The sequence below is a fragment of the Falco biarmicus genome, chromosome 5, assembly GCF_023638135.1.
Source record: "Falco biarmicus isolate bFalBia1 chromosome 5, bFalBia1.pri, whole genome shotgun sequence".
In the NCBI taxonomy this organism is placed as follows: domain Eukaryota; kingdom Metazoa; phylum Chordata; class Aves; order Falconiformes; family Falconidae; genus Falco; species Falco biarmicus.
Genome location: NC_079292.1, coordinates 30,848,081 through 30,860,126, shown reverse-complemented (window position 1 = coordinate 30,860,126; position 12,046 = coordinate 30,848,081). Strand labels below are relative to the sequence as shown.

The following is a 12,046-nucleotide window of genomic DNA, read 5'->3' as shown; positions in this document are numbered from 1 at the left end:
GTAGCATAAGTCACTGGGCGGCTGAAATAGAGTGCTCAGGGTCTGGATTCCTACATGCTGCAGACTGCTCATGCCTCTCTCTGTGCCCTCTGGCAACGCTAACTCCCTTTATGCCCTTGGTGTGACCACTCCAATACGCAGAGAGAATACTAACTTCCCTTGGGAAGGTCTGGAGAGGACTGGGAGTCTGGACACTTCAGAAGAGAGACACAAGTTAATTATATGCTGTAATTACCTCAATTGCAAAACCTTCTCTTTCCTCTACACCAGGTAGTCCCTGTATGTCACCCCCTCTCTTCTCTCCACGGTCATGCCATGGTGTTCTTGTGCCATGCAATCCTCACATCTCAGGCCAGCACACAGACGTGAGCCAGGGCTTTGTATTTACATCTTGCAAGATGATGGACAATGTAAGGTGCAGTCTGAAGAAGAGTCCTTTAAATAGTTTGCTTTAGAAGCAAACATACTCCCAAGTATGAAATTTTCTTGATTTCATGCAATCTGTCATGGCACCCGCCAGCACAGCTGCTCAGTGGGTGGAAAATGTGGACTGCAAAGCTTGACATCAGCTAGGGGAAGACAAGGCAGAGCCTCAGGTTATTAAGCAATTAAAACCAAAAGGAATCCCAAATAGTCTGACATTAGATTACAGCAGTCCAGTCTGAATTCAGAGCTCCTCACCCATCAGTGTACCTCAAAGGGTTTGAAACCTGGCTTACATGTACCAAGTGGCTTCTTTACCTTCCTCCAAAGTCTGGGTATAGAATAGCCTGCTTTCCTGTATCTGCACCGCAGCGCATCTTAATGTTTGAACAGGTGAATACAGATCTCATGTGTTACCCCAGAAAAACCCCCACATCATCATATGCATTACCATGATGGTGTTCTCCACCTTTACTCATGCAACTCCATCAAGGAAAGGAAGGAACCCTTGTAGTTAATGGCCAATATTGGCACAAGAAAAACTGAGTTCATGAATAAAATGAGAATAGAAACCAGAAGATTCCTAACAAGTAGAATGACTGGGTTCTGCTTTTACCAGGGAGGTTGAGAAGCTTCTTGTTCGCTTGGCCTGTGGTACCTGGGGCTTAGACTGAATGATTCAGAAGACCACTTCCACACTGATGTAACCTTGGAGGATGCTATATGAATTTGGACCTGGAAGGGAATCTTTTAAATATCACAAAAATAACAGTTCTTAAAAAAACCCAAACAAACAGACAAAGACCCAGAGCCTTTGGAGAGTCTTTAAACATCCTTTAATTTTGCAGTTTCAAGACTGATACGCAAGCAGTTGCACAGCTCAGAGAGAACCTATCTCAGCATGTGAAACCCAGCTGGGTTGAAAATTTACTTGGCAAATACAAATGCAGTGTATTTTTGGTTTGGAGGCATGGTATAAACTCCTCAGCCTCACTGAGTATGGAACCTTTTACCAGGTGGCTTTATGTGGTCAAGGCAGGGCAGAAACGGTGACCTGAGTGCACCTCAGACTGCAGCGCTGGGATCTGCCCTCCTCTTGCCCTTGCTGATCATTAGTGCTGAGCTACATAAGCCTGCATGTCCTTCCAGTACCTCAAATGATGATTACAAAATATCTTTTGAGCTGGGGAGACTCAAAAGATATATTCAGAAAAAGAGAGTTAAGTTTTGTTATCACCTTACATTGGCAATTTTCTCCCATGTCCACCATCATCCAATGCAGTATGCGCTGTAGAAACTGATGCCATATGGCTCTGTGATAATGAAAAAGTAGAAGTGGAAACAAATGGTCCCATGTTACCTCCCACTACAAGAATTGGCTTATCACTATCTGAAGGAATAAGCAACTCTATCTCTTTGCAGTGGGAACATCAGAAAACGTAATGCATCTACAATTGTACAGATCTACAATTGAGGAGAATAGCACTGGCAGAGCTGAAACAGGCTCCATGCAGCAACGCTGTTGGAACAGCTTCAAAACCAACACGTGACCAACAGGTCTGTGCTTGACTGTCATGGTGCTGTTTACTTTAGTGTAGTCTGAACTTTCACTGAAGACTCTGACCTAACCCAGTGTGAAATATTCTCTTTTCCCACCCCGCCAGGGATAGTAGCTTGCCTTACAACTCCAAACAAAGTAGCAGCAACAGAGCAAAGCCCAATATCCCAGATCTCCACCAGGATGCCTGTTCCCGCTGTGCAATCTCTCCTGGGAGAACACGTTAAGGAAGCATTACATGATTACACACCAAAACCCCCCCAACAACCCCAAAGCCAAATCTCAAATGGCACTTCCCTTCTCACTAGTACAATGCCACACAAAAGATAGGTGCTTTTGCCTTTGATTATAACAGAAAGGCAGCGGCTTGGACCCACAACCTGACAGCCCCTGCCGCTCAGTTAACACGAGCAACAGAGCAGATTACACAGTGGTGATTTTCTTGTCCTTGGTGGCCTGTTTGATAGCAGCCTGCTCACAAATGATCTCCTTTAACCGTTGCAACCTCATGTTCTGGGTGGTTTGGTCTCCCACACCTGTCTGGCTTCGGTGCAGTAAATTCAGGGCATAGATGTATTCCAGCTCTGTGTACTTCACCCCTTGATCCACCACGAGGTTTAACAGCTCATCTGCTGTGTTGTAGAGCATCTCATAATACTGCCTGAAAAGCAAGCAAACAAAATCCCCACTCTGGTGAATAGTGATACTTGACGCCCCACACCTTTATTTCTGTAGAATACCATGAACTGTTACTTCAGTAACATGAACAGAGCCGGCTGCATTGGGTGTTGTACAAAGAGCTCAAACCTATTCCTATTGAACATCAGGAGATGCCAAGTGGGTACATACATGCATAGGCGAGCAAATCTCACAAATCTGCTCCCCACACTCTTCCATTCTCAGCTAAAACACAAACTACAGGGAACCGAGGGCTCCTCATTCCTAGCAGTTACTGTATGCCCAGATGTCACTCTTTGAAATCCAGTGTATGGGAAGCAGTATATACATACAGATGCATACAGACACATATACACTGTGATGCACAGATGTATATCTAGTCAGCTCAGCCTGCAAGAACAGGAGTCTTCTGGAAAGGAAAGGAATCACAGGGGTAGGGGAAGTGGAGTTTTTCCTGTCCCTAATGAATCGCTGTTGCAGAGAGATGCTAACATGAAGCATGGGAAAAGCTCTAAGCCTAAAACTCCGGAGATGCTACTGAGATGCACAGATTGAGAGAAAAAATACTAAATAATGCAAAATAAAATTGGAGCCAGGAGCCAAGGTGCCTCTTCTAATAAGTAAATGATCATCTGAAGAGAAGGCATAATATAGAGGCTGCAGTACAGGCTGGTTTAAAATAATGTAAAGTGGCATTAGTGAAAGAATGGATTTCCAAGGAAGGGAATTTAAGCAAGTACTTACTGGAAGGGAAAATGTGTCATGGGCCAGGTAAGCAGTGGGGCAATTCTGACAGCTGCCAATCCAACCACTGCAGAGGAAATGGTCTGGGACTGGCCGTGGGACCAGGTTATTTGCCCCAACTCCACAGCCCATTAGTAAAACTAATGAGAGCTGATGGGGCACTTGGAGACTTTTTCTTTGCCTCCTTCCTTTATAGCCCGAACTGATTAAAGTTTGAAATCAGGAGCAGAGTGTGTGACTCCTGGAAAGCACTGCCTAGAGGTCATGCAGCTGGAGGGGAATCAGGACTCTGGTGCCCTTTATGTAGCACTTTTCTGGATTCCTGGCACGCCCTTTCCAAGTCATACAGCTGCACTCTGTGCCTCAGTTTCATTATTTGTACCAAGGGTAAGGTATGGTGTCAGGAGTCTGTGGTCTAGATATTACCAAGACAAAGCATCCTGTCTGGAGGGAGCTGTGAAAATACAAAGCTCCTTTAGGCAGAGGGGTCCCCAGTCCTGGGCAGACCCTTCCAGGTCAAGGATAAGGGGAAGGCTCTCACATATGACTCCACTGCTGCAAGCTCCATCAAGCAATGAACCTTGGCTGTGGATTTAGGTCTGTTTGGGGTATCACAATCACAAAAAAATGGTGCATGGATGGAAAGTAACCCTTTTTCTAGAGGAACTGGTTAACTTGATAGCTTCATTACAGATGTTACATACCCTTAAGAAACAAGGATCTGAAAAGCTCAAGGAAGGAAGGAGAAGTGAAAAGATCCTTGTCTTGTCCACATGCATCACATGGCAGCAAGGATTTGTTTCAGCCAAGTACCGAGCACTTGTTTGGCTGAAGAATAAAGCAAGGCAGAATTGGGCCTGAGCAGATGACAAAGAGGTCCCTGCATGACTCCATGCTTCTGCAGGAGCACAAGGGCAGGCTTCAGTCTAAATCTTAGGTCTTGGTGGAATAAATTATTTAAAACCCAAGAGCAGGGGCTGCAGAAAAAGTTGACACCTCCCTCCCTTCCTCTCCTCTGAATGCATTAAAATAGCAATCAGGGCAAACATGGCAAAGCTGCATATTAAATTTCTTTTGTTCTTTACTTTGCAGGCTCTCAGGTCTGGCTTAGCTGTGCCTTTGCAGAGAGCGTTCAGCATGCCGCCAGACTGCAGATCACTGCAGCAACCACTGTAAGCAGCTGTAGCAAAACTACACGTTTGGAGTGTCTCAGGCCTCACCTGCTACCACAGCCAGGCTACTGGGCTTCAGAGCTCTCTGCATTTTTATCTCCTCTGTTCCCTTCAAGATATCACCTGCTGCTGTGACCTGAGAATTTGCTCCTGTGGTTGAAAGTCTGCACCAGCACGACTGCTGTCAGGGGCCAGCTGAGATCAGGTGGGAGGAAAGGCTTGTGGCTAGAGGAAGAGAACTCCAAAATCATCAATTCAGAGAACAAGGACTGACAGGATTTGCACTGTGTGGTCAAAAGAAGGGAGTGTGTGTGAGCAAGAAAGGATACATGTAGAACACACAAGACAGAACTAAGAAATAGCTTCTGGGGATGAATGATAAGCTGAAGAAACAATCAAACTGTTAGGCTCCACACATTTGAGATACAGGCTATGAAACTCCTGGAGCTGATGGAGTTTACCAGTGTCATAGACTGAGGGAACTTTGAGGGGACTTCTGCTACAAGGACACATTGTTCCCCTAGAAGCAGGGGGTAAATGGGGCAGCCAGCTGTCTCAGTGACAGTATTTCCCTTAGAAAAGAAAGGGAATCCATGCAAGCCACTTGAGAACAGATTTGGTAACAGCTGTTTGGCAGGGATTTTGGGCTGAGGGAACAATTAACAGGTGGATAGGTAAGGATGGCGGAGACGTGCAACTTCCCTGTATCAGCTGCTATTGGCAGAAGGCATTCGGGTAATCCTTACAAGCTACAAACTCATCAGGTTTGGGTAACACCAAGTCACTTTGCGTCAGCTATTGATTTCAGTTCCTATGATGGGGAAGCGAACGGCACAGTTCATGGTCCCCCAGAAGCTACAGTGCCACCACATCACATGGTATGATTTACTGCTCTACTCCCCTCAATGTTCACATCTCTTGTTACTCAGACTGCGATGCTGATAGTGCTGAACAAGGCCACTGTTTGACAGAGGGATTGAAAAGACCTACATGGCTCAGAAAAGAAGGATTTTGCAAAGCTGATGTGGTCCCCTGCAGAGCCACAGTAGCAAATCCTAGGTTTTGACAAAACATCAATAGCAGTAGCCACAAAACCTTGGCAGCATATTTCTCCACACTGGATTCAGGGAGAGGGAGACTAAACCCAACCTCATCTCCAGTCACAGGAAAAATGGCTGTGTGTCCAATCCACCTCCTGCCATCGCCGATGGATATTCTTTAAATCTTGGCTCCTCTTGCAGGTAGACACAGAAGAAACAAAAAAATAGCAGATCTCATGCAGTTCCATTAGCAGCAATGCACTGGCAGGTGACAGAGGCGCAGCAGAGGCTCAGACTCATCCTCCTTGCTAGCACTGGCACTACCGTAAACTCCCTCCCAGCCAGAAAAACACAGCTCATTCTTCAGCTAAAGCAGTTAAAGGGACACCTGCTTACATGCAGGGATTGATAAAGCCCTGTGGGTCAGTGGTTTAAGGATGAGTTTTAATTTCAGCTCCCCTCTTTAGCTATAATTAGTCCTGTAATGTTTACGCTTGAACTTTACATGATTAAACAGTTGTATATGGGACCTTGCAGAAAATAAGATCCCAAATTTGAATGGCAGCTACCTATCATATGTCTCTATAGTATCCTTCTGGCACCTTGATGTGCGGCTCCTTCCCTGAGTGCTCAGAAGCTGCTGTTAGCCTCAGTGTTTTAGAAGATTTGGGTATTTATTGAGATGCTTCAATACACAGTCAGAAATCTGATATAGGGTTAACTTTGAGGGTACTGGCAACAACTCCAGTACAGTTATACATAAAACGTGTAGAAAAACCAGTAAGATTGCCAAGGTGAAGATTTAGATTTAGGAAACATTGATCACCTTCAGGGAATTTATGCTGAGGAGATGTGAAATGAGATTTTTACCTTTGCCAGGTCTGGCTGGGTTTTCAACAAAATGTCTGACAGAAAGGATATCTTGTATGGGGCAATCTCTGAGAAATTGCAAGTCTTTGCTCCAAAGCCTTGGACTCACGGCCTTCCCAAGGTGACAGGTGCTCTGTCTGCACCTCAAAAGAAGAAGGAACAAGAACTAAAGCTGCTCTGTCTGCAGCCCAGACCAACCAATGGACAAGCTCATCAATGCAGACCAATCTTTGCCCCACGTCCTTACAGCTGCCTTTTCTTTTTAGCCTGTCCCGAATCTTGGATTACTGAAAAATTCTGCACCTAATAAACACAGGATTAATCTGTCACTCTTTTCAGGATCAGATTATTTTTTAATTAAAAATTTCCTACAAAATAAAAAAAAGCAAGCGAGACAGTACGAGTGAGCGAAAGGTATGCATTTTTAATTGGGTGCAATTAAAAAACTGTTGCTTTGGCATGGCATTGCCTTTGGCCAAACTGTATTTGCATGAGTAATTATTCACTCCATTACGAAGTCTGCTCAACTTTGCCTCCCTTGTCTTTGAAAGTATTAATAAATATTGATCAGACACACTCCTGTTTGCCTTTGCCCAAGCAGCTCTGATGGACTTATCTTCTGATGTTATCAAATAATGAAATATGAAAGAGAGAGTGGGATGAGCCTCTTGTTCTGTGATTTTTTATTTAGGCTCTTCATTTTGCTTTCAGAAGTGTATTTGTCCTGCCATTATAAATGCTCTTTTGATTATCAAGAGGAGATTGAGAAAAGCAAGTTAGTAAGGGATGGGGGAAACAAACGGATGACAGGTGAGGGAAATTTCTATTCAGTGAAATACTGGCAAACTGCTTTGTGTTTTTTTTTTTAAAGTTGAGATTTAAAACCAATGGGAAGAATTAATATTCATCAAAAGCTGATTCTATCATCTGACAAATAGGTTAATAAATAATAATAGTGGATTAGCATACCTAACCAAAAAGCAAATTTAGCTTCCCAGGCCTTCTGTCGGCTTTGATGTGAGCACAGCTAAGGACACATAAGGTGATTTACCCTACACAGATCATCAGCCTGGGCAGTAAGAGCCTCCCAGTGCTTCAGTGGTGAGGTATTTGGGGTAAGAAGAGGACAGAGGAAAGCTGAATTCATTTACTCACCCGAATATCAAGTCAGGAATGCGGCTGATGGGAACAAAGTGACCTGGGTGACTCACCTCATCAGGGAAATCTTTTTGCTTGTATGCTTACTCGCACAGTTACTATTTATTTGTATTATGCTGAAAAGCATAGATGGACTTGTTGAGTCGATCTGATACAACCGATTTTATACACATAATTGTGGTACACGTTCTTAAAGAGCATCTCCCCTGATTTGCTATGGAAATATAAACAAATGCTGTTTTACAAGGGGAAGGAAACATTAATCTGGCTCCAAGCCTCTAGCTCTTTAGGATGGTTAACACCTGGCCAAACTCTCCACTTAATGTTCAGCTTCAGTGTTGATGGCCATATTTTGGGGGAGTGAGGAGTGAAGGACTGTTTAAGGTGTCCAAAGTCCTTACTATCCTGCTTAAACAGGATATTGAGCTAGTTTTGATGGCTTGTATGACAAAGATTTGCTTTCTTAAAAAAAATTAAATTAATCCTTACGATGCTCCTTCATGTGATTATCTCATTTGCTGCAAGTCAACCATCCTAGACATCTGTGACCTGTTCCTGTGACTATTGGCAATGGGACTGGGTTCAAAATTTCTGAACGAACCCTTGAATTCTTTGGGCATTTCTTTAGGGCAAGCACATACCTTAGAGCAAATAATGCCTAATCCAAAGCCCAAATACAACTGTACTCTTTCACTCATTTTAGCAGGCTGGAATTGGCCCAGGAAGATCTACTATCGTATGAAGAAGACATTTGTACTAAGAGCAGATAGGGAAGGTTAAATATCACTGGTGGAAATGGTTCCCAGGTGCAAGAAAAAACATCACATGGGCAAACCAAAACTGAAGAAGCCAACTGGCACGCAAAGGAGTTTGTTTTGCTGTTTTTTTAAATAGCAGTTTTAAAACAAAACATCAAGTTGCCAACAATGAAGCCATTTTGCAAGGATGGATTTTTAACATATATATAAAAATAGATGGTCTCTTGAACTCTATTCTTGGAGAAAGAGAACAAAAATTAAGAGGCTTTCTCATTTAGAAAAAATCTCTGGAAAGGCAATCAGGATGAGACAAGCTCCTCCAAGGGCTATTAATACCGTTCTCCATTTAAATGCTAATGTTAACCTATAACCCAAGGCCTGTGCACAAAAAAGTTTTTCAGAAGTGGCCAAGTGAATTCAAAATTAAATTCTGATTCCCCTGAGAATTACTTGATCTCTTCTTAAGAGAAGGACCTTCAGATGAACAGTGTGATGTTTCAGAATAAAGGATCTTACTTTAATTATTCCTTCATTATCTAGCTGGGTGTCTACTCGGTAGTAGTGCAGACAGAAACAGACTCACAAAGCAAGAACTCAGGTTTGGCTGCTGACTTACCCAAAGGGAACAGGAAAAAGTAATTCTGTACCTCATTTCCCTCCCTTTTTGGGGATTAGGGAGTCACTTTTATAGCACCCAAAATATCTTAGATACTCTAATAAAAAAGCAAAAAAGGTTAAGTACGAAGCACTTACAGACCAAATTTAGACAAAACCTAAAAGAGGGTAGATTCAGACTAGATATAAGAAAGAATTTTTTTATGATGAGGGTGGTGAAACACTGGCACAGGTTGCCTGGTGAGGTGGTGGATGCCCCATCCCTGGAAACATTCAAGGCCAGGCTGGATGGGGCTCTAAGCAACCTGATCTAGTCGGAGATGTCCCTGCTTATGGCAGGGGGGTGGGACTAGATGACTGTTTAAAGGTCCCTTCCAAGCCAAACCATTCTATGATTCTATGAAAAACCACAAGACTGAACAACGAGCATGCAAGTGAAGAGGAAAAAAGACCAAAGCTAGAGTTATAAATTCACTCTTGATACATGCAGATCTTGGTGGAACCATTCTGTTTAAAATCATGGGGAAAGTAAATGCGTGCAAAAAGGGAATATACAGCAAGAAATGAGGTACCTTCAGTTCATGTAATGCAGAAGAAAGGACTGGCTTAACCAAGAAGAGAAGCCCAGAGGGGTTTGTGTCTCTGGAGCACGAGACACTTGAGGTGGGGAGGGGAAAGAGATGAAGATGGAGCTGATAGTTACAGGGCACTGGAGATGTGGCAGGAGAGATGAGCTCCAGCATGCAGGATTTTGAAAAGCAAGCTCTGAAAACTTGAAATACCAAGCAAAGCAAAATCCACATAAACCAGCAATTACTGTAATTTCTATACCTCATGAAGACTGCAATGATGTTTGCATACATGCATCAGTGATCGGCATTTTAAAGCAAGAGTCTGCAAATGTGGAAGCTGGTTATTTTTCCATCTTAGGAGCTTATGATAACAAAACAGAAACTAGTGATGGAAGGTATCCACTATATCACATATCCACTCTCTAACAGCTGCTCAACTTACACTGCATCCTGCAAGTTCTCTATGCAGTTACAGCCCTAAAACATACAAAAGAATATCATTACCCTCAGGACATTATGCCACAGGGGAATATATATTCTGATCATAATTTCTTAAGATTTCTTTCTTGATTTTTAATTAACCTGGAGCAGTTCTGGGGACAATAATAGTAACGGCCATCTTGTGCCTCCAGAAAAACCCAGAGTGCTTTAGGAGACTTAAGACAGCTCTAGCTGTCCACATCAGAGATGTTTTTGCTGTGTTAAGTCAACCACAGCTCCTCTTACAAACCATGCCAAGAAACGGACACCTCTAATTTATCTCCATGGGCTGCAGAGGGAACTTAAAATTAGGCCAAAATTTCTGCATGCCATTATGATCTGCATCTTCTTTAGGTGCACCAGAGCCCACCTTGTTCACAGCTGCTCAGAAGTCAGAGGCAGATGCCCCATCACCACTCACTGCAACACACGGCACAATTTGGGGTAGAAAGCACTGACAGCTCTGAGCTGTGTTACTACAGGAGGAGTGTCAAGAACATAAAAGGCACTTAAAAAGTTAAAATATGCAAACATCCAAGATGTGAAATGGTTTACAAATGAAAACAAAACATGAGAGGAAGAAACAAAACTGAATTTATAATATAACAGTGCTTCACACTCCTGTGGTACCTCTGCAAATCACAGCCCTTAATAAGTGATCAGGGCTGTGATGTAAGGATAGTATTAGTTTGTTTTTTACAGTGGGAAAAACTGAGATAAAAATTTAGTCATTTGGCCAAGGTAGAAGACAGCATCACAGACAGGAAGCCCTCACACCTTGGTTGGTACTGTACCTGCTTTTGGGACCGCAGCACACAACTTTGATCAGGGTACAGAGCCAGGCAAAAAAAGTAGGTGTATTTACTCAACAGGGTATAAGTACAGTCTTCTAATCAAAGACAACCAAATTATAAAATCCAATTACTTTCCCTTTCAAAACGTAAACCGCACAGACAGCATATGAGCCACTAAATACAAATCGGGTCACCTATGTGTTGGCTTCTATGCAGATCAAGCAGCATTGTTTTAGTGGCTAGTTTTGGAAAAAAAACCCCAAAACAACCAACACCTTTGGGTGCTATGTGCAGTTTCGTGTCACTGAAGCACTTGGTTTTCTCTCTACGGCAAGCCTTTTTGTAAAGCATAAGATGATACATCAGCTGTAAAATGCAGAGCTAATTAGCAAAGGAAAAGGTAAGGTATGTGCAGAACATAACTACTCTTCCAAAAGATCTCTCCCTGCTTTTCATCCTGATACCTCCTGTGCTCTACCTTATCTACTACTTTCTTATTAAAATTTCCTTCTTATTTCCTTTTCCCTCCCTCTCGTGGTTTGTCACTTGTGACTTGGACAATGCTGCTAAGAAGATGTGATGCATGGGGATCTCTGTGCATCAGGTGGCGTCATCACGGAGGGGAACACGTGCACGTAGCATTCAAAACCTATTCCCTGAACAACTCCAACCACCCTCATATTGTGCAGCAATACACAGCAATTACACGGCTTTTCAAAAGAAGGATAAATCCATTAAACCCCATTAAATGATTTTTCAAAAACAATGTCTGAGACACTCCTTGCAGCTCCATACTGGCTGATATAATGAAAGATGGAAATTTTCCCTCTCCAAATGAAACTTTATAGGGTATTAAATAAGCACCCTCAGCACTTATCTAAATCTTTAATTAGTTCTATAATATACTGATGATATCAAGGCTAATTAAATTTATACAGATAAAGAGCAATGAAATTCTAACCAAGTGAGCTGGAAAGTACATATTAAATAGTAAATTTAATAGTTCAAGCAAAGAAATGCAATTTTATATAAAAAAAATTAAATTCAATTTACATGTTGTATTAAAATTGATTTTGAGTGTGCAACTGATTGGAAAAAATCTTTTTAATAGATCAGTAAAAGTGCTAATCTGGCCTGTTTAAATATCAGTTATTAATGCCAGCATTTGCAAATAAGCCACACAC

General features: G+C 42.6%; 1 protein-coding gene across 1 annotated transcript in view; it reads right to left on the bottom strand.

Annotated features, from left to right (window-relative positions):
• Positions 1-1,242: 1,242 nt before the first annotated feature.
• Positions 1,243-12,046, bottom strand: part of EXOC4 (exocyst complex component 4) — a 408,492-nt gene continuing 397,688 nt past the window's right edge. The window contains exon 18 of the mRNA XM_056339463.1: positions 1,243-2,642. Coding sequence (XP_056195438.1) covers positions 2,405-2,642 — 238 coding nt within the window. The 3' untranslated portion in view covers positions 1,243-2,404. The remainder of the gene's footprint in view (positions 2,643-12,046) is intronic.